We start from the raw sequence: 23,973 nt of genomic DNA on the forward strand, positions 1-23,973 counted from the left end.
CAAGAAGTCGAACTCCAATGGTTCGCTAATCCAGTCCATTAACCATTGCCTGATATGGACAAATAATTTAAGCTTCAGGCAAATACCATAACCTTTCTGCTCTTTCCGTATTTCTTTAACATATTGGCATTACAAAAAAACAATGCTCCACATTTTCCTCTCGATTACAAAGATGACAATCATACCTTGTTGGGGTTGATCGCACATGAATAAAACCAACTTCATCTAGTTAGGGCATTGAATTCTCAATAGTTTTCTCCAAGCTTTTTCCATAGTCCCCTGATTTGACCATGCTAACTTTAGCATCATCACTTTGATTTTTCCAGAGTAGTTGTGATCTGGCAAGGTTATATGCATATCTGACTGAATATATTCCGCACTTATGTGTGAGGCCAAGAGGAAAATCAGTACAACCTTCGGAGCTTCAATAGAAGTTTCCTGAGGATCCTCTCTGCAATCGAAGAAAGAGGTTCAATGCAAGTTTCCTGAGGGAAGGAGATAACCAATCGAAGAAAGAAAAGTAGTGTAGCCACAATTAATAAAGGCAAGAAATAGTACTATGCTACTAATAATTTTTTTTACTAAAGCAGTCAGTACAATAAGACATAGGTTAGAGAAACAAAAGGGAATAAAAGTTATAGTAGTTATACCTTAAGTAAAATATTGGCATCAGTAAAGTTACTTTAATTCTAGTAAAAAAAAGTGTCAAGTGCTAACCTTAACAAGCACCAGCTCAAAAGTGGTAACCCTAACACATTCTTATGTACTAGAAAAAACAACTCCATTATTTTCCTAAACATGTTTCTAAAATGTTTAGTTCTACTCTAAAACAGAGTGATCAACCCACTAAAACAGATTGGCAAGTCGACTTTTCTGATTAGCCTGAGAAAGCAGGACTAGTACATTTTATTTTGCACATTGTCCAGCAGAGACGAGAGTACGAGACCGCACCTACAAAGGCTAACATTTGCAGTTTCGTAAACCCTCCTTATTATTAGTTTCTAGGTGTTGACAAGTAAAAAGCTTTGGCTCAAGGATATTATTTCATCCAAATTGTTGGAGCTGGAACAGACTTAAACAGATGGTTTCCCAACATAGTTGACTCATGGATGCAGAAAATTAAACTAGATAATCCAGCCATAGTTTCAATTTGAATCCTTTAGAAGAAAAACATAGCAGGAAATTGTTCATGCATCATCAAAAGATTATGATCATTTCTGACACTGACCTTTCTCAACCTTTTGAGCTAGCATGATCACATTACATGGTGCACACATATGCAAACATCTGTGAATATAACATCAAATCAGAAAAAACAAGAGACCAAGAAAATCTTAGCAGTGCAAACACCTAGATAGAATTGTATGTGTACACATTAGAAGATAAGCAACTCTTGCTTTGGATAAGGGATATATTACTTTCATCCAAATTTTTGAAGCTGGAACAGAGTTAAATAGATGGTTTCGCAACACCTTTCAAGCATGGATGCGGAAAATTAAACTAGATAATGTAGCCATAGTTTCAATTTGAATCCTTTAGAAGAAAGAACAGACCAGGAAATTGTTCATGCATCATCAAGAGATTATGATCATTTCTGACACTACACTGACCTTTGTCAACCTTTGAGCTAGCATGATCACATTACATGCTGTACACATATGCAAACTTCTATGAACAATAACATAAACAAGAAAAAACAAGAGGCCAAGAAATCTTGCAAACACCTAGATAGAATTGTATGTGCACATATCAGAGCATAAGAAACTCTTGCTTAGCCACTCAGGTAAAACATTAAAAAAAATAGAACACACTAGTGTCTCACTGTCTCATATATGGCTCTACTTGTTGCACATCAAAAGGCACACAACATTCTACAGCTCATACCAAGTGTCTTGTACACATCCATAGTAGAAGATAAATAATTCTGGCTTAGCCAATAGAGTTACACACGGAAATGTCTCATACAATACATCATCTCCGTTTGAATCTTTGTGAACAGTTCACTTGAAAACGCAACGGCCAACTGAGCACCTCGTCCATGGCTTCCCATTCTCAATCAGTGGAATATTCATCAACTGGGAGTTGCCAGCCGTAGGCTGGACAGCAGCGGCACATATGGGAAATATTGCTCATGCGCGAGGTAGGTCCGCTCAATGTGGTGTACAGATGTACTTTCACGATGATCCAAATCATATGCCAACAGTTCATTATTGTTGAAATCAGCCATAAAGATGATATTGGCATGTGGGTGTACTCCGACGACTTTGAGGTCCCAGCCGAGACAAAAATTCTCCTTTGGAATCACTTCTGAAAGCTTGTGCAGCAATATCCAATGCGTGCATCCGTCGTCCAAATAAGACGCATCCCAGTTATAGATCCCGCTACCGAGAACGTAGACAGATATAGTTGAGAATGAGGTCGAGCCATATCCTTCTTCACTGTCGTCAGAGTTGATATAAAACAGTTGTCCTGCAGATTTTCCGATGAAACCCGAGAAACTCGGATCGATGAAATTTGGCACGGGGATGGTCCTCCATTTTAGCCCTTGTGCATCAACAATTGCCAGCCCATCAAGATGTATGAGCAGGTGCAAACACCCCCCACGGAAAACTCCAAGTTGACCGTCGCACAAGCTAACTTGGATGTCCCATTTGGGTTCCATTGCTACCCATGCACCAGTTTGGGAAGAGTAAATGTTGAGTCCTGTGACAACCGGGGGAACCCCATCCTGGTCTTGGTCTGGCCATCCCATCACAAACTCGAACACATGAAACTCTTGAGTGGAGACACCACTGTCGAAGCCCAAGTAAGAGCCACAGCACTTGCCGGCGTAGCCAGAGTGGGGCAGCAGAGTATACTCACTGGTAGCTGGATTGGAGACCATGTAGCCAAATTGTGGCTCCGGCGTGCCCCTCCCAATCCGGGTAAGAAACAGCCCATCGCAGGAATCCTTGACAGTGAGGAAACAGTCTGCGCTGTCTGGCGGTAGTGGCAAGCGCGGGTAGGTAGAAGGCACGCTTGACCAAGGGAAGGCAGACAGGTCGGCGTAGTTGACGGCCAAGCCGCGGGACTCGGCAGAGTCGGCCGGGATGTGGTAGAAGAAACCGGCCAGGGACTGCACAATCTTCTTCCGATTCGCCGGATCGGCGATGAGGTCGCGCCAGGCAGGGCACACACACTTGCAGATGCAGAGTGATTTGTAGGGCACTCGAGAGAGGATCTCCGCCATTAGGTCGTGGTCGAGCCTGGACATCGGCTCCTCCATGCCGTGTGTCCTCCGCGAGCGCTGGCTACGGTTCGTGGGTGGAATAGGTAGGCGGCGGCAGCGGCGGAGATGGATGGATGGCGGCGGCGGCGGCGGAGTGCCTTTGGAGCTGGGGACTCGGAGTGGGGATGGGGACTGGGTGGTGCTCGGGTCGGGTGTGGTATGGGCCAACTAGGGTGTGGCCGTGTGGGGCGTTTTTGAGGGAAATGTGTTTATAAGAAAAATCAGGGAAATGAGTTTATTTTTTTGATAAAGGAAACTTTATTATTTTAAATTTTTAAGCATTACACCTGGCCTCTGCATAACTGAGATGCAAGTGCAGAGAAATCTCTACTACCTAAAAGAACCGTAAGGTTCCGTTTCCCGTCTTACGTCCCCCGCATCGTCCGACTCTCCCGCGATCGATCTCCCTCCCACATCAGTTTTTTTTCCTCCGGTTTATTCCAAACGATATTTTTTCCACGAAGCAATTTTGTTACAGTAACCCCACGAGTTGCACGTCCCCATGTCTCCCGAAAATCCCTCTCCTAAATCTAAGCCCTAGCACCCGCGCCGCCGGTCCTCCCTTACCGCCACGCTGTCGATGGTTCATCCCAAACCCTCCGCCGTCACCAGCACTCTAGCCCACGCCCCCAACTAGAGCTTTCACCACCATGGACGTCATGTTTGTTGGCTGTCGCCACAGCCATTTAGCAGCAGTCTGCGGCCGCAGCCATCTACCAGAAGGTCACTGCCTCTCCAAAGGGCACTGCCTCCCTGTGGCCATCGCGTCAACCATCTCGTGCTCTCCTGTGTCACTGCAGGTCGCCGCTTTTTGCAAGCTGAGAGAGAAACTGACGAGGAGCAGCTGTCGGCACATCGTCTATTAATTTCTTGAGAGGTGAGGCTTACACTGATCTCGTACGTGGCGTGTTTTGAGTTTCACATATTAGTCTTATATCTATTGACCAATTAAGTCTTACACATACTTTGCTAGATTGTAGCAAAGAGAGGACTTGAAGCTGGGACGAACCAAGGTTAATCAAGGGAGCATCAAGGTCTGAACATGATAATTGACAGAATAATTGAATCATATATATATGAATGTCACTAAAACTGTTAGGGGATCATTGTAGTTGTTGACGCAACATGAGGAGGATATCAAAGTTGTGGATCAGTCCAATGATTTAGAGAATGTGTGGTTGCTGGTTTGGACCCGTCCAATTCAACCAAAAAGGCATTGCTATGCGCTGGTCGACGCCTTATATAGGTACAGTTAAGATAAACTCTAATGCTTCCTTCCTACGAGGATGAGTAGGCCGCCCAACTTGGACGGAGGACGACCTGTGATGATGAACTTGAGCAGTCACGCAAAGCGCTTTCCAAAAACCTAATTCATCCTCTCCTGATGCAGGATCGCAAGGACGAATGGTTCCGGAGACCGCACTCCCGCACACCGGCGTTCGGGATAGACCAGACTACGATAGCGGCACAAGTTGCGAAAAAGGCAAAACCCAAGGTGTTTTGGTGTATCTTTGGCCGGGGCCAGGAAGCAGTATATATAGGAGGACCAGGAGACTGTTAAGTTGAACTTCTGCCAAGAGTTTTAAGTTACATCCGTCCACAATTTGACAATGGACCATGTCTTGAATTGCTAGTTTTGTGTGAACATGTTTCACTCAAAGTCTTAACCAGTACCTAGCTGCCAGTAGGCTACCCCGCGGTTTGAAGCATATATGTTGTACTCCCTGGTCTCTTCGTGAACTTACTAGAGATCACCCATTCCCCTCGATGCATTATCTATCACATTTCTTGATAGTCCCCTTGCAAAGGGATCTTCCAGGTTTTGAATATACATAACAATTATTACTCTGGAGTTTCTGAACTTCCTAATAGACTTCAAACATGTCTTCACATGTCTTGATGACTTCACATTATCCTTAGAATTATTCACTTTAGCGATAACCGTTTGGTTGTCACGATTCATAAGAATAGCCGGCACAAGTTTTTCAACCACAAGCAAGTCCATCAAGAGCTCACACAGCCATTCTGCCTCACCAGTGGTTGCATCTAACGCAGTAAGTTCTTCTTTGATAGTTGACCTTGTCAATATGGGATGTTTGCAAGACCTCCATGACACTGCGCCACATCCACGAGTAAATACATACCCACTTGTTGCTAGAGTACATCAACATCATAGATCCAATTCGAATCACTATATCCTTCTTGCACAGTAGGATACCCTAAATAGTGAATTTTGTAACTCATAGTGCCTCTCAGATAGAGCAAAACCCTTTCTAGTGTATGGAAATGGTCATTGCCCTGGTTGGGCATGAACCTGCTCAGTTTGCTCACAGCAAAAGAGATATCTAGCCTTATTTCTCTGGCTAAGTACATGAGTGAACTGACAATTTTAGAGTATCTAATTGAACTCTCATTTCTCTCTTGTTCTTTCTGAGTGTGACGCTGGGACCATAAGGTGTTGGAGAAGGCTTGCTATCCATAAAGACGAACCGGCTTAAGACCTTCTCAACATAGTAAGATTGCATTAGAGTAATCTCACTCACATCCTTAATAAGTTTGATGTTTAGAATCACATTGACTTCTCCCAGATCTTTCATGTCAAAGCTCTTTGATAGAAAATACTTGACCTCATTGATCGAATCAATGTTTGTACCAAAGATTAGTATGTCATCCAAATATAAACATAATATAACACTATTGCCCCCACCACATGGCGATAGTAAACACACCTATCAACCTCACTAATGACAAATCCTGCAGAAGCCAAAGTTCTTTCAAACTTCTCATACCATTACGTAGGTGCATGTTCTAGACCATACAAAGATTTTAACAACTTACGCACCTTTCTCTCTTCACCCTTTACCACAAACCCATCAGACTAATCCATATAGATTCCCTCTACCAAATCTCCATTTAGAAAAGTTGTCTTTATATCCAGTTGATGAGTGATAAGTGAAGGAAATATGCCCTAAAGGCAATAATAAAGTTGTTATTTTATATTTCCTTATTCATGATAAATGTTTATTATTCATGCTAGAATTGTATTAATCGGAAACTTGATACATGTGTGAATACATAGGCAAAACATAGTGTCCCTAGTATGCCTCTACTTGACTAGCTCGTTGATCAAAGATGGTTAAGTTTCCTAGCCATGGACATGTGTTGTCATTTGATGAACGGGATCACATCATTAGGAGAATGATGTGATGGACAAGACCCATATGTTAGCTTAGCATAATGATCGTTCAGTTTTATTGCTACTGCTTTCTTCATGTCAAATATATATTCCTCCGACTATGAGATTATGCAACTCCCGGACACCGGAGGAATGCCTTGTGTGCTATCAAACGTCACAACATAACTGGGTGATTATAAAGATGCTCTACAGGTATCTCCGAAGGTGTTTGTTGGGTTGGCATAGATCGAGATTAGGATTTGTCACTCCGAGTATCAGAGAGGTATCTCTGGGCCCTCTCGGCAATGCACATCATATGAAGCCTTGCAAGCAATGTGACTAATGAGTTAGTTACGGGATGATTTATTAAAGAACGAGTAAAGAGACTTACCGGTAACGAGATTTAATTAGGTATGAAGATACCGACGATCGAATCTCGAGCAAGTAACAGACCGATGCCAAAGGGAATAACATATGTTGACATAGCAGTTCGACCGATAAAGATCTTCGTAGAATATGTGGGAACCAATATGAGCATCCAGGTTCCGCTATTGGATATTGATCGGAGACGTGTCTCGGTCATGTCTACATAGTTCTCAAACTCGTAGGGTCCGCACGCTTAACGTTCGATGACGATATGTATTATATGAGTTATGTGTTTTGGTGACCGAAGGTTGTTCGGAGTCCCGGATGAGATCACATACATGACGAGGAGTCTCTAAATGGTCGAGATATAAAGATTGATATATTGGGAGGTGATACGTCTCCGTCGTATCTACTTTTCCAAACACTTTTGCCCTTGTTTTGGACTCGAACTTGTATGATTTGAATGGAACTAACCCGGACTGACGCTGTTTTTAGCAGAATTGCCATGATGTTGTTTTATGTGCAGAAAACAAAAGTTCTCGGAATGACCTGAAACTCCAGGAATATCTTATAATAAATAATAATAAATCCTCGCCAAAGATGAAGACCAGGGGGCCCACACCCTGTCCACGAGGGTGGGGGCGCGCCCCTCCCCCCTGGGCGCGCCCCCTACCTCGTGGGCCCCCTGGATGCCCTCCGACGCCAACTCCAACTCCATATATTGGCTTTCAGGGAGAAAAAAATTAGAGAGAAAGTTTCATCGCGTTTTACGATACGGAGCCGCCGCCAAGCCCTAATCTCTCTCGGGAGGGCTGATCCGGAGTCCGTTCGGGGCTCCGGAGAGGGGGATTCGTCGCCGTCATCATCATCAACCATCCTCCATCACCAATTTCATGATCCTCACCGCTGTGCGTGAGTAATTGCATCGTAGGCTTGCTGGACGGTGATGGGTTGGATGAGATTTATCATGTAATCGAGTTAGTTTTGTTAGGGTTTGATCCCTAGTATCCATTATGTTCTAAGATTGATGTTGCTATGACTTTGCTATGCTTAATGCTTGTCACTAGGGCCCGAGTGCCATGATTTCAGATCTGAACCTATTATGTTTTCATGAATATATGTGTGTTCTTGATCCTATCTTGCAAGTCTATAGTCACCTACTATGTGTTATGATCCGGCAACCCCGAAGTGACAATAATCGGGACCACTCCCAGTGATGACCATAGTTTGAGGAGTTCATGTATTCACTATGTGCTAATCCTTTGTTCCGGTTCTCTATTAAAAGGAGGCCTTAATATCCCTTAGTTTCCAATAGGACCCCGCTGCCACGGGAGGGTAGGACAAAAGATGTCATGCAAGTTCTTTTCCATAAGCATATATGACTATTTACGGAATACATGCCTACATTACATTGATGAACTAGAGCTAGTTCTGTGTCACCCTATGTTATGACTGTTACATGATGAACCACATCCGGCATAATTATCCATCACTGACCCGGTGCCTACGAGTTTTCATATACTGGTTTACGCTTATTTACTTTTCCGTTGCTACTGTTATCATCACTACAAAAATACCAAAAACATTACTTTTGCTGCCTTTACTTTTGTTATCGTTACCACCACTATCATATTACTTTGCTACTAAACACTTTGCCGCAGATACCAAGTTTCCAGGTGTGGTTGAATTGAGAACTCAGCTGCTAATACTTGAGAATATTCTTTGGCTCCCCTTGTGTCGAATCAATAAATTTGGGTTGAATACTCTACCCTCGAAAACTGTTGCGATCCCCTATACTTGTGGGTTATCAAGACCTTTTTCTGGCACCGTTGCCGGGGAGCATAGCTCTATTCTTTGAGTCACTTGGGATTTATATCTGCTGGACACTATGAAGAACTTGAAAGACGCTAAGACAACTATTTATCCCTCAACTGCGAGGGGAGGTAAGGAACTGCCATCTAGCTCTGCACTTGATTCACCTTCTGTTATAAACAAGCTAGCGACACCTAAACCTGCTTCTGCTATTCGTTCCAATATGTCGCATGTTATTGATGATGCCACTTCTGCTATGCATGATACTTATGATGAAACTACTTCTATGCTTGATACTACTATGCATCTTGGTGAATTTCTAGATGAACAAATTTCTAAGTCTAGATAAAGAGAAATTATTGAAACTGAACACGATGATGTTAGTGATGATGAAAATAGGCCTGCTATTCCTGAGGGTTACCTTTTTAATGCTGAATCTACTGAAGCTATTCTTGCTTGCCAGGATAGTCTTGAACGTAATAGGTTGCTAGTTAAATGGAGTAAAGAATCTTTTAGAGGTAGGATGAGACCCGACCCTGCTTTTGCTACTTCACCTATCTGTGTTCCTGATCAGGATTATTATGATTTTTCTGTTGATCCAGATATAATTACTTTGGTTGAATCTGATCCTTTTTATGGCTATGAATCTGAAACTGTTGTGGCACATCTTCGTAAGTTAGATGATATAGCTGCCCTGTTTACTAATAATGAGAGATTGCGCTACCTTTATTTACTCAAAATATTTCCGTTCTCATTAAAGGGTGATGCTAAGATATGGTTTAATTCTCTTGATCCTGGTTGTGTGCAAAGTCCCCAGGATATGGTTTATTACTTCTCTGCTAAATATTTCCCTGCTCATAAGAAACAAGCTGCTTTGAGGGATATATATAATTTTGTGCAAATTGAAGAAGAGAGTCTCCCACAAGCTTGGGGGAGGCTTCTCAAGTTACTTAATGCTTTGCCTGATCATCCTCTTAAGAAACCTGAAATACTTGATATCTTTTATAATGGACTAACTGATGCTTCCAGAGATTACCTGGATAGTTGTGCTAGTTCTCTTTTCAGGGAAAGAACACTAGATGAAGCTGAAATTCTATTGAATAATATGTTGACAAATGAAAATAATTGGGCACCTCCTGAGCCAACTGCCGAGCCAGCTCCTGAGCCAATTACTGAGCCTATTCCTAAACCAACTCCGAAGAAGAGAGGTGTTCTATTTCTTAGTCCCGAAGATATGCAAGAGGCAAAGAAATCTATGAAATAAAAAGGTATTAAAGCTGAAGATGTTAAGAATTTACCTCCTATTGAAGAAATACATGGTCTTAATTCACCGCCTGTTGAAGAAGTATATGATCTCAATTACTTATTTACTGAAGAACCTCCCGATATCCCGACACAGGTAGTAAAGGTAAACTCTCTCTACAGATATGATAAAACTGAAGTCCCTCCTACTAAAATTGCTAGTCAGTGCTTGGATGAGTTTGATGACTTTATGTTTAAGCAAGATGACTTTAATGCTTATTTTGGTAGACAACTAAAACATAATACCTTTATGATTAAACGCTTGAGTGATTATATGGCCAATATTAGAGGTGAACTTAAACTTGTTAGCAAACATGCTTCTATGGTTACCACTCAAGTAGAACAAGTACTTAAAGCTCAGAAAGAAGTGCTTAATGAAATGAATAGTAAGAAAAATGATTATGCTGTTAGAGTGGCTACTAGAACTGGTAGAATGACTCAGGAACCTTTGTATCCTGAAGGCCACCCTAAGAGAATCGAGCAAGATTCTCAGAGAAATAATATTGATATGCCTAGTTCTTCTAAAAGGAAGAAAAAGAAAAATGATAGAACTGTGCAAACTTCTAGTGAACCTATTGCTGAACCACCTGATAATCCAAATGATATCTCTATGTCTGATGCTGAAACACAATCTGGTAATGATCATGAACCTAGTAAAAATGTTAATGATGATGCTCAACCTAGTAATGATAATGATGTAGAAGTTGAACCTACTATTGATCTTGATAACCCACAATCAAAGAATCAACATTATGATAAAAGAGACTTCGTTGCTAGGAAACATGGTAAATAAAGAGAACCATGGGTTCAGAAACCCATGCCTTTTCCTCCCAAACCATCCAAGAAAAAGGATGATGAGGATTTTGAGCGCTTTGCTGAAATGATTAGACCTATCTTTTTGCGTATGCGATTAACTGATGTGCTCAAAACAAATCCTTATTCTAAGTATATGAAGGATATTATTACTAATAAAACAAAGATACCTGAAGCTAAAATTTCCATCATGCTTGCTAATTACGCTTTTAAGGGTGGAGTACCAAAGAAACTTGGAGATCCCGGAATACCTACTATACCATGCTCCATTAAAAGAAATTATGTTAAAACTGCTTTATGTGATCTTGGAGCCGGTGTTAGTGTCATGCCTATCTCTTTATATCGTAGACTTGACTTGAATAAGTTGACACCTACTGAAATATCTTTGCAAATGGCTGATAAATCAACTGCTATACCTGTCGGTATTTGTGAGGATGTGCCTGTTGTGGTTGCAAACATTACTATTCTAACGGACTTTGTTATTCTTGATATTCCCGAGGATGATAGTATGTCTATTATTCTTGGAAGACCTTTCCTTAATACTGCAGGGGCTGTTATTGATTGCAACAAAGGCAATGTCACTTTTCATGTTAATGGTAATGAGCATACGGTACACTTTCCGAGGAAACAACCTCAAGTTTATAGTATCAACTCCATTGGAAAAATTCCATCGATTATATTTGGAGGTTTTGAATTTCCTCTCCCTACTGTCAAGAAGAAATATGATATACTTATTATTGGGGATGTCCATATCCCCATTGAGGTAACTTAGTGCTATTCGAAATTTCTCCGGTTCCGTGTTAATCGGAATGAGCTCGTTAACAAGACTTGATCAACCTTGTTAGTGGATTCATTTTGATGATCACGAGATGGATGAAACTAGAAGCACAACTTTCTGTACCCTCTTTATATTTTCTGTTATTTAGTAGAAATAAAGTAAAATAGTATTTTTCTGTCTGTCCCCTGACTTATCCGCTCAATATAAAAATATCTCGAAAATAAAAATCCTCAGAATGCCATGCCAATTTAATATGATTTTTTCGGGAATATTTAAGAATTTACTGTGCAAAAATCACCACGGGGGGAGCTGCGACCTAGCCACGAGGGTGGAGAGCGCGCCCTACCCCCCTGGGCGCGCCCCCTGCCTCGTGGGCCCACGGTGGCCCTCCTCCACTTATTCCTGCACCCATCTTCTTCCTTTGTCTCACACAAACATGAAAAACCAACTCAAGCATGAGTTCTAGCCCCGTTGTTGTGATTTTCGATCTCCTTGCTCAAAGCACCTCTCGTAAAACTGCTTAGGGAGATTGTTCCTTGGTATGTGACTCCTCCATTGGTCCAATTAGTTTTTGTTCTAGTGCTTTATTCATTGCAAATTTGTGCTGCATAGGTGACCATGTTCTTGAGCTTGCATGTCAAATTTATATGGTTCCAAGTAGTTCTAATGCTTGATATATGCTCTAGGCACTTGTATGAGTAGTTGCTATCAGTTTTATTGAAGTTGTTCACTTTTGTTTGAAGTTACTAAAAATTTCAAAATTATTTTTCAGAGGAAACAATATGCTTAGGAGGATGTTCCAAGGTGGTTCTTCAAGGAAGCAAGGTCCCAGGCTTGCAATGCGTGATGGTGACGAGGAACCACCAAGAGGCGCTCCCGTGAGGCCCTGTGAATGGTCTTCGAAATTTTTTATGAATCAAGTGGGAATTAAAGAAGAATTCTACGCATATTTGTGTAATGCCGGTCTTGAGGACTTTGAAGCTGATAAATGCCCCCAGTATCGTTACCTCACAAGTTCATTTGTGGGGAGGTTTGATTTTTCATCTTCGCGTAATTCTCCTTCAGTCATGTTTGACCTTTATGACAAATCTTATACCATGGACTTAGAAGATTTCACTCTTGCATGCAAACTTCCATCTTGGGGTAGTATCAGGGATCCCCCTAAATCTGAATATGGAGACTTTCTTGCTAGAATAACTGTGGGGGAATCTAGAGATATAGCGCAGGCCACTATAGGGAGCATTCACTTTCCTGCTATACATTATTTTGCTCTCTTCATTGGTAGATGCATAAATGCTAAGGATGAAGCATGTCACTTGTGTGCCCCTGATCTCAGCATTCTCAGAAGCGCTGTGTTAGGGGACCAAGCTTATCATATGGGAGCCATTGTAGCTCGTAGGTTGCATCTTAATAGACGTAACGAAGATTTCTTTGGAGGAATTTATGCAACCCGCTTAGCTAATTTTCTTGATGTAGACATTCGTGAGGGTGATATGGAGTTACCCCCTTCTTATTTAGATCTTGATTCTATGTTTCCTCACAAGTTCATTGAGAGGACTGGACCACATTTTTAGTATCGACTAATCTTTAATAAACGACATATAGTCCATATTGCTCTTCCTACTCCCGCCTTCTTTGATTTTCAGACAAAAGGGAGATATATTATTACCAGAGAGGAGGCATATGAGTACGAGAGGAGAGCGGAGGCTGCTCGACGCCACGCTGCAGCTCAGGAGGCGATAGCCGCTGCATCACAGTATGACCCCAGCTACACATACGAATATCCACCAGGCCATCCTTGGCAATAGACCAACTTAGGCCAAAAGCCTAAGCTTGGGGGAGTATGTATTTCCCACCGACATTACATTTATGTTCACACACACTCATTGCTAGATGTCGGTGCTCATACTCTTTCACTGTAATATCCATGCTAGTTTATTTTCTTTCTTCTTGTGTGTTTGATAAACCTTAAGAAAAAACAAAAAAATTAGTTAGTCTACTTTCCTTGCTTGTAGTAGAATTAGAAAGAAAACCCAAAAATATTCCCCGTTCTTCTTTTGCTTGTTGGGAGCTTTCTCGTGTAAATATTTTTTTATTTCTTTTCCTTTCTTTGGGGGTCGAGAAGACTATAGTTGGTCGCTTCCCAGTCTTTTACTAGCCTTCACCTGCACTAAGCGGGAATACTGCTTGTGCATCCAAACTCCTTAAACCCCAAAGTTGTTCCATATGAGTCCAGTATACCTTCCTATATGCGGTATCTACCTGCCATTCCAAGTAAATTTGTATGTGCCAAACTCCAAACCTTCAAATGAAATTCTATTTTGTATGCTCGAGCAGCTCATGTGCAACTAGGGCTGCCTATATCTTCCATGCTAGGTGGGTTATTCTCAAGAGGAGTGGACTCCGCTCCTCATTCACGAGAAAGGGCCGGTAACCGGGATGCCCAGTCCCATGATCCAAAAAGATCAAAGCAAATCAAAATAATTAAACAAAGCTCCCCCTGGGACCCCTTGAATGTTAGAGGCACTCGTTGTTTTGAGCAAGCCATGGATTGATGCTTGTGGAGGAGGGGGAGTATAAACCTTTACCATTCTATTTGGGAACTGCCTATAATGCATGTAGTATGGAAGATACAGCCATCTCATAGTTGTTGCATTGACAGTGAAAGTATGCCGCTCAAAATATAATTTATCTCTATTTCAAAATCGAGCTCTGGCACCTCTATAAATCCCTGCTTCCCTCTGCGAATGGCCTATCTATTTACTTTTATGTTGAGTCATCACCCTTCTTATTAAAAAGCACCCGCTGGAGAGCACACTGTCGTTTGCATTCATTATAATTGGTTTATTTTGGGTATGACTTGACTGGATCTCTTTTACCATGAATTACAATGTTTAGTCAGTCCTTGATCTTTAAAGGTGCTCTGCATTTATGTTTTGCGGTCTCAGAAAGGGCTAGCGAGATACCATTTTGTTATACCATGTTATGATTATTTTGAGAAAGTGTTGTCATCCGAGTTTTGTTATTATGGCTCACTAGCTGATTATGCTATTGATATGAGTAATTGTGAGACCTACGTGTTATTATGAGTATGGTTAGTTCATAATAATTGCTGAAACTTGAATGCTGGCTTTTCATGTTTACAACAACAAGAGCAAACAGAGTTTGTAGAAGTTTTTCTTTTTTCTCTTTTAGTTTGTCAACTGAATTGCTTGAGGACAAGCAAGGGTTTAATCTTGGGGGACTTGATACGTCTCCGTCGTATCTACTTTTCCAAACACTTTTGCCCTTGTTTTGGATTCTAACTTGTATGATTTGAATGGAACTAACCCGGACTGACGCTGTTTTCAGCAGAATTGCCATGATGTTGTTTTATGTGCAGAAAACAAAATTTCTCGGAATGACCTGAAACTCCATGGAATATCTTATAATAAATAATAAAAAATCCTCGCCAAAGATGAAGACCAGGGGGCCCACACCTTGTCCACTAGGGTGGGGGGCGCGCCCCTCCCCCCTGGGCGCGCCCCCTACCTCGTGGGCCCCCTGGATGCCCTCCGACGCCAACTCCAACTCCATATATTGGCTTTCCGGGAGAAAAAAATCAGAGAGAAAGTTTCATCGCGTTTTACGATAGGGAGCCGCCGCCAAGCCCTAATCTCTCTCAGGAGGGCTGATCCGGAGTCCGTTCAGGGCTCCGGAGAGGGGGATTCGTCGCCGTCATCATCATCAACCATCCTCCATCACCAATTTCATGATCCTCACCGCTGTGCGTGAGTAATTGCATCGTAGGCTTGCTGGACGGTGATGGGTTGGATGAGATTTATCATGTAATCGAGTTAGTTTTGTTAGGGTTTGATCCCTAGTATCCATTATGTTATGAGATTGATGTTGCTATGACTTTGCTATGCTTAATGCTTGTCACTAGGGCCCGAGTGCCATGATTTCGGATCTGAACCTATTATGTTTTCATGAATATATGTGTGTTCTTGATCCTATCTTGCAAGTCTATAGTGACCTACTATGTGTTATGATCCGGCAACCCCGAATTGACAATAATCGGGACCACTCCCGGTGATTAACATAGTTTGAGGAGTTCATGTATTCACTATGTGCTAATGCTTTGTTCCGGTTCTCTATTAAAAGGAGGCCTTAATATCCCTTAGTTTCCAATAGGACCCCGCTGCCACGGGAGGATAGGACAAAAGATGTCATGCAAGTTCTTTTCCATAAGCACGTATGACTATTTACAGAATACATGCCTACATTACATTGGTGAACTGGAGCTAGTTATGTGTCACCCTTTGTTATGCTATTACATGATGAACCACATCCGTCATAATTATCCATCACTGATCCGGTGCCTACGAGTTTTCCATATACTGGTTTACGCTTATTTACTTTTCTGTTGCTACTGTTATCATCACTACAAAAATACCAAAAACATTACTTTTGCTGCCTTTACTTTTGTTACCGTTACCACCACTATCATATTACTTTGCTACTAAACACTTTGCCGTAGATACCAAGTTTCCAGGTGTGGTTGAATTGACAACTCAACTGCTAATACTTGAGAATATTCTTTGGCTCCCCTTGTGTCGAATCAATAAATTTGGGTTGAATACTCTACCCTCGAAAACTGTTGCGATCCCCTATACTTGTGGGTTATCAGAAGGTCGTATTCAGATATCGGAAGGGTTCCAAAATGTATCGGGTACATATTGGAGTACCGGAGGGGTTACTGGAATCCCCCGGGGAAAGATATGGGCCATATGGGCCATAGGAGGGAGGCACACCAGCCCACAAAGGGGTGGCGCGTCCCCCACTAGGGAGGAGTACGAATTGGACAAGGGGAGGGGGCGGCGCCTCCTTTTCCTTCTCCCTCCCCTCTCCTTCCCCTTTCCCCCTCCGATAAAAGTAAGGGGGGCGAATCCTAGTAGGACCCCAAGTAGGACTCCTCCTACTTGGGGGCACGCCTAGGGACGACCTCCTCTCCCTCCCTCCTTTATATACCGGGGGCACCCCTAGAACACACATCAATTGTTCCAAGCCGTGTGCGGCGCCCCTCCTCCACAGTTTACGTCTCCAGTCATATTCTCGCGGTGCTTAGGCAAAGCCCTACGTGGATCACATCACCATCACCGTCACCACGACGTCGTGCTGACGGAACTCATCTACTCCTTCGACCCTCTGCTGGATCAAGAGCTCGAGGGACATCATCGCGTTAAACGTGTGCAGAATTCGAAGGTGTTGTACGTTCGATACTCGATCGGTCGGAATGAGAAGATGTTCGACTACATCAACCGCGTTAAGCAAACGCTTCTGCTTTCGGTTTATGAGGGTACGTGGACACACTCTCCCCTCTCGTTGGTATGCATCTCCTAGATAGATCTTGCGTGAGCGTAGGATTTTTTTTTGAAATTGCATGCTACATTTCCCAACGGTGGTATCAGAGACAGGTCTATGCGTAGATGATATGCATGAGTAGAACACAAAGAGTTGTGGGCGGTGATCATCATACTGCTTACCACCAATGTCTTATTTTGATTCGGCGGTATAACCTTACAAGACCACGTTCATGAGACAAGTTCCACCGACAGACATGCAACTAGTTTTGCATAAAGGTGGCTGGCAGGTGTCTGTTCCTCCAACTTTAGTTGAGTCAAATTTGACTGCGGCCGGTCCTTGTGAAGGTTAAACAGCAAACTTGATAAGATCACCATTGTGGTTTTTGTGCCGTAGGTAAGAATGGTTCTTGCTAGAAGCCCATAGCAGCCACGTAAAACTTGCAACAACAAAGTAGATGACGTCTAACTTGTTTTTGCAGGGCATGTTGTGATGTGATTGAAGGAAATATGCCCTAGAGGCAATAATAAAGTTATTATTTATTTCCTTATTTCATGATAAATGTTTATTATTCATGCTAGAATTGTATTAACCGGAAACTTAGTACATGTGTGAATACATAGACAAACATAGTGTCACTAGTATGCCTCTACTTGACTAGCTCGTTAATCAAAGATGGTTAAGTCTCCTAACCATAGACATGAGTTGTCATTTAATTAACGGGATCACATCATTAGGAGAATGATGTGATTGACTTGACCCATTCCGTTAGCTTAGCACTTGATCGTTTAGTATGTTGCTATTGCTTTCTTCATGACTTATACATGTTCCTATGACTATGAGATTATGTAACTCCCGTTTACCGGAGCAACACTTTGTGTGCTAACAAACGTCACAACGTAACTGGGTGATTATAAAGGTGCTCTACAGGTGTCTCTGAAGGTACTTGTTGAGTTGACGTATTTCGAGATTAAGATTTGTCACTCCGATTGTCGGAGAGGTATCTCTGGGCCCTCTCGGTAATGCATATCACTATAAGCCTTGCAAGCAATGTGACTAATGAGTTAGTTGCGGGATGATGCATTACATAACGAGTAAAGAGACTTGCCGGTAACAAGATTGAACTAGGTATTGAGATACCGACGATCGAATCTCGGGCAAGTAACATACCGATGACAAAAGGAACAACGTATGTTGTTATGCGGTTTGACCGATAAAGATCTTCGTAGAATATGTGGGAGCCAATATGAGCATTCAGGTTCCGCTATTGGTTATTGACCAGAGACGTGTCTCGGTCATGTCTACATAGTTCTCAAACCCATATGGTCCGCACGCTTAACGTTCGGTGACGATTTATACTATGAGTTATGTGTTTTGATGTACCAAAGGTATTTCGGAGTCCCGGATGAGATCAAGGACATGACGAGAAGTCTCAAAATGGTCGAGACGTAAAGATCGATATATTGGACGACTATATTCGGACATCGGAAAGGTTCCGCGTGATTCGGGTATTTTTCGGAGTATCGGAGAGTTACGGGAATTCATATTGGGCCTTAATGGGCCATACATGAAAGGAGAGAAAGGCCTCAAAGGGTGGCCGCACCCGTCCCCATGGACTGGTCCAAATTGGACTAGGGAGGGGGGGCGCCCCTTCCTTCCTTTTCCTTTTTCCTTCCCTTCTCCCACTCCTACAAGGAAAGGAGGAGTCCTACTCCCGGTGGGAGTAGGACTCCCCCCTTGGCACGCCCTCCTCTTGGCCGGCCACCTCCCCCCTTGCTCCTTTATATACGGGGGCAGGGGGACACCTCTAGACACAACAATTGATCTCTTGATCTCTTAGCCGTGTGCGTTGCCCCCTCCACCATATTCCACCTCGGTAATATTGTAGTAATGCTTAGGCGAAGCCCTGCGTGGGTAGTATCATCAACACCGTCATCACGCCGTCGTGCTGATGGATCTCTCCCACAAAGCTCTACTAGATCAGAGTTCGTGGGACGTCATCGAGCTAAACGTGTGCTGAACTCGGAGGTGCCGTACGTTCGGTACTTGGATCGGTCGAATCGTGAAGACGTACAACTACATCAACCGCGTTGTGCTAACGCTTCCACTTTCGGTCTACGAGGGTACGTGGACACACTCTCCCCTCTTGTTGCTATACATCACCATGATTTTGCATGTGCGTAGGATTTTTTTTGAAATTACTACGTTCCCCAACAGTGGCATCCGAGCCTGGTTTTATGCGTACATGTTATACGCACGAGTAGAACATAAGTGAGTTGTAGGCGATACAAGTCATACTGCTTACCAGCATGTCATACTTTGGTTCGGCGATATTGTTGGATGAAGTGGCCCGGACTGACATTACGCGTACACTTACACGAGACTGGTTCTACCGACGTGCTTTGCACAGAGGTGGCTGGCGGCAGTTTCTCCAACTTTAGTTGAACTGAGTGTGGCTACGTCCGGTCCTTGAGAAGGTTAAAACAACACTAAATTGACGAACTATCGTTGTGGTTTTGATGCGTAGGTAAGAACGGTTCTTGCTCAGCCCATAGCAGCCACATAAAACTTGCAACAACAAAGTAGAGGACGTCTAACTTGTTTTTGCAGGGCATGTTGTGATGTGATATGGTCAAGACGTGATGCGATATAAATTGTTGTATGAGATGATCATGTTTTGTTAAAGTTATCGGCAATTGGCATAAGCCTTATGGTTGTCTCTTTATTTGCATAAGTTGCAAGTGCCATGTAATTGCTTTACTTTATCGCTATACGATGACAATAGTTGCAAAAGCAATAGCTGGTGAGACGACCATGTGACGACACATTGATAAAAGATCAAGATGATGGAGATCATGGTGTCATGCCGGTGACGATGGAGATCATGACAGTACTTTGGAGATGGACATGAAAGGCGCAAGATGATCATGGCCATATCATGTCACATATTTTGATTGCATGTGATGTTTATATTTTATACATCTTATTTTGCTTAGTTTGGCGGTAGCTTTATAAGATGATCCCTTACTAAATTTCAAGGTATAAGTGTTCTCTTTGAGTATGCACCGTTGTGAAAGTTCTTCGTGCTGAGACACCACGTGATGATCGGGTGTGATAGGCTCTACGTTCAAATACAAGGGTGCAAAACAGTTGCACACATAGAATACTCAGATTAAACTTGACGAGCCTAGCATATACAGATATGGCCTCGGAACACTGGAGACCGAAAGTTCGAGCGTGAATCATATGGTAGATATGATCAACATAGTGATGTTCACCATTGAAAACTACTCCATCTCACGTGATGATCGGACATGATTTAGTTGATTTGGATCACGTGACCACTTACATGATTAGAGGGATGTCTATCTAAGTGGGAGTTCTTAAGTAATATGATTAAATTGAACTTTAATTTATCATGAACTTAGTCCAGATAGTATTTTGCAAATTATGTTGTGGATCAATAGCTCGCGTTGTTGCTTCCCTATGTTTTATATGTGTTCCTAGAGAAAAACTAAGTTGAAAGATGATAGTAGCAATGATGCGGATTGGGTCCGTGATATGAGGTTTATCCTCATTGCTGCATAGAAGAATTATGTCCTTGATGCACCGCTAGGTGACAGACCTATTGTAGGAGCAGATGCAGTCGTTATGAACGTTTGGCTAGCTCAATATGATGACTACTTGATAGTTTAGTGCACCATGCTTAATGGCTTAGAATTAAGACTTCAAAGATGTTTTTAACGTCATGGACCATATGAGATGTTCCAGGAGTTGAAGTTAATATTTCAAGCAAATACCTGAGTTGAGAGATATGAAGTCTCCAACAAGTTCTATAGCTAAAAGATGGAGGAGAATTGCTCAACTAGTGAGCATGTGCTCAGATTGTCTGGGTACTACAATCGCTTGAATCAAGTGGGAGTTAATCTTCCAGATAACATAGTGATTGACAGAGTTCTCCAGTCACCATCACCAAGTTACTAGAACTTCGTGATGAACTATAGTATGCAAGGGATGATGAAAACGATTCCCGAGCTCTTCGTGATGTTGAAATCGACGAAGGTAGAAATCAAGAAAGAGCATCAAGTGTTGATGATTGATAAGACCACTAGTTTCAAGAAAAGGGAAATAAAGGGAACTTCAAGTGGAATGGCAAGCAAGTTGTCACTCCCGTGAAGAAACCCAAAGCTGGACCAAAGCCTGAAACTGAGTGCTTCTACTGCAAAGGAAATGGTCACTGGAATTGGAAATTCCCTAAATATTTGGTGAATAAGTAGGATGGCAAAGTGAACACGGGTATATTTGATATACGAGTTATTGATGTGTACCATACTAGTGTTTATAGTAGCCCCTGAGTATTTGATACTTGTTCGGTTGCTAAAAATTAGTAACTCGAAACAGGAGTTACAAAATAAATAGAGACTAGTTGAGGGTGAAGTGACGATGTGTGTTGGAAGTAGTTCCAAGATTGATATGATCATCATCGCACACTCCCTATACTTTCGGGATTAGTCTTAAACCTAAATAAATGTTATTTGGTGTTTGCGTTGAGCATGAATATGATTTGATCATGCTTATTGCAATACGGTTATTCATTTAAAGTCAGAGAATAATTGTTGTTCTGTTTACATGAATAAAACCTTCGATGGTCATACACCCAATGAAAATAGTTTGTTGGATCTTGATCGTAGTGATACACATATTCATATTATTGATGCCAAAAGATGCAAAGTTAATAATGATAGTGCAACTTATTTGTGGCACTACCGTTTGGGTCATATCGGTGTAAAGCGCATGAATAAACTCCATAAAGATGGATTTTCGGAATCACTTGGTTATGAATCATTTGATGCTTGCAAACCGTGCCTTTTGGGCAAGATGACTAAAACTCTGTTCTCCGGAACAATGGAACGACCTATTGACTTGTTGGAAATAATACATACCGATATATGCGGTCCAATGAGTGTTGATGCTCGTGGCGAGTATCGTTATTTTCTGACCTTCTCAAATGATTTGAGCAGATATGAGTATATCTACTTAATGAAACACAAGTCTGAAACATTTGAAAATTTCAAAGAATTTCAGAGTAAAGTGGAGAATCATCGTAACAAGAAAATAAAGTTTCTACGATCTGATCATGGAGGAGAATATCTGAGTTACGAGTTTGGCCTTCATATAAAACAATGTGGAATAGTTTCACAGTTCACGCCACCTAGAACACCACAATTTTATGGTGTGTCTGAATGTCGTAACCGCACTTTATTGGATATTGTGCGATCTATGATGTTTCTTATTGGTTTACCACTATCATTTTGGGGTTATGCATTAGAGACAGTTGCAGTCACTTTAAAAAGGGCACCATCAAAATCCGTTGAGACGACGCCTTATGAACTGTGGTTTGGCAAGAAACCAAAGTTGTCGTTTCTTAAAGTTTGGGGCTGCGATACTTATGTGAAAAAGCTTCAACCTGATAAGCTCGAACCCAAATCGGAGAAGTGCGTCTTCATAGAATACCCAAAGGAAACTGTTGGGTACACCTTCTATCACAGATCCGAAGGCAAGATATTCGTTGCTAAGAATGGATCCTTTCTAGAGAAGGAGTTTCTCTCGAAAGAAGTGAGTGGGAGGAAAGTACAACTTAATAAGGTAATTGTACCTTCTCCCGAATTGGAAAGTAGTTCATCACAAAAATCAGTTCCAGTGATTCCTACACCAATTAGTGAGGAAGCTAATGATGATGATCATGAAACTTCAGATTAAGTTACTACAGAACCTCGTAGGTCTTCCACAGTACAGTCCGCACCAGAGTGGTATGGTAATCCTGTTCTGGAAGTCATGTTACTAGACCATGATGAACCTATGAGCTATGAGGAAGCGATGATGATCCCAGATTCCGCGAAGTGGCTTGAGGCCATGAAATCTGAGATAGGAACCATGTATGAGAACAAAGTGTGGATTTTGGTGGAGTTGACCGATGATCGACAAGCCATATTGTATAAATGGATCTTCAAGAGGAAGACATACACTGATAAGTAGTATTACTATCTACAAAGCTCGACTTGTCGCAAAAAGTTTTTTGACAAGTTCAAGGTGTTGAATACGATGAGATTTTCTCACTCGTATCGATGCTTAAGTCTGTCCGAATCATGTTAGCAATTGCCACATTTTATGAAATCTGGCAAATGGATGTCAAAACTGCATTCCTTGATGGATATATTAATGAAGAGTTGTATATGATGCAACCAGAAGGTTTTGTCAATCCTAAAGGTGCTAACAAAATGTGCAAGCCCCAGCGATCCATCTATGGACTGGTGCAAGCATCTCGGAGTTGGAATATACGCTTTGATGAGTTGATCAAAGCATATGGTTTTATACAGACTTTTGGAGAAGCCTGTATTTACAAGAAAGTGAGTGGGATCTCTGTAACATTTCTGATATTATATGTGGATGACATATTGTTGATTGGAAATAATATAGAATTTCTGGATAGCATAAAAGGATACTTGAATAAAAGTTTTTCAAAGAAAGACCTCGGTGAAGCTGCTTACACATTGAGCATCAAGATCTATAGAGATAGATCAAGACGCTTGATACGATTTTTCAATGAGTACATACCTTGATCAGATTTTGAAGTAGTTCAAAATGGAACAGTCAAAGGAGTTCTTGCCTGTGTTGCAAGGGGTGAAGTTGAGTAAGACTCAAAACCCGACCGTGGCAGAAAATAGAAAGAGAATGAAAAGTCATTCCCTATGCCTCAGTCATAGGTTCTATATAGTATGCTATGCTGTGTACCAGACCTATCGTATACCTTGCTCTGGGTTTGGCAAGGGAGTACAATTTTGATCTAGGAGTAGATCACTGGACAATGGTCAAGAATATCCTTAGTGAGGACTAAGGAGATGTTTCTCAATTATGGAGGTGATAAAAGAGTGCGTCGTAAAGAGTTACATCGGTGCAAGCTTTTACACCGATCCAGATGACTCTAAATCTCAATCTAGATACATATTGAAAGTGGGAGCAATTAGCCAGAGTAGCTCCGTGTAGAGCATTGTAGACATAGAATATTTGCAAAATACATACGGCTCTGAATGTGACAGACCCGTTGACTAAACTTCT

At 41.9% G+C, this 23,973-nt stretch overlaps 1 protein-coding gene across 1 annotated transcript in view; it reads right to left on the bottom strand.

Moving 5' to 3' along the window:
• LOC123159340 (F-box protein At5g07610) overlaps nucleotides 1–3,436 on the bottom strand; it is a gene marked incomplete in the record, with an annotated part of 4,796 nt that extends 1,360 nt beyond the window's left edge. The window contains 4 exon segments of the mRNA XM_044577166.1: nucleotides 1–49; nucleotides 186–451; nucleotides 1,229–1,287; nucleotides 1,885–3,436. Of these exon segments, the coding sequence (XP_044433101.1) occupies nucleotides 2,072–3,265 (1,194 nt within the window).
• Between the last annotated feature and the right edge of the window lie 20,537 nt (nucleotides 3,437–23,973).

Source organism: Triticum aestivum, chromosome 7B (genome assembly GCF_018294505.1).
Source record: "Triticum aestivum cultivar Chinese Spring chromosome 7B, IWGSC CS RefSeq v2.1, whole genome shotgun sequence".
Lineage (NCBI taxonomy): Eukaryota > Viridiplantae > Streptophyta > Magnoliopsida > Poales > Poaceae > Triticum > Triticum aestivum.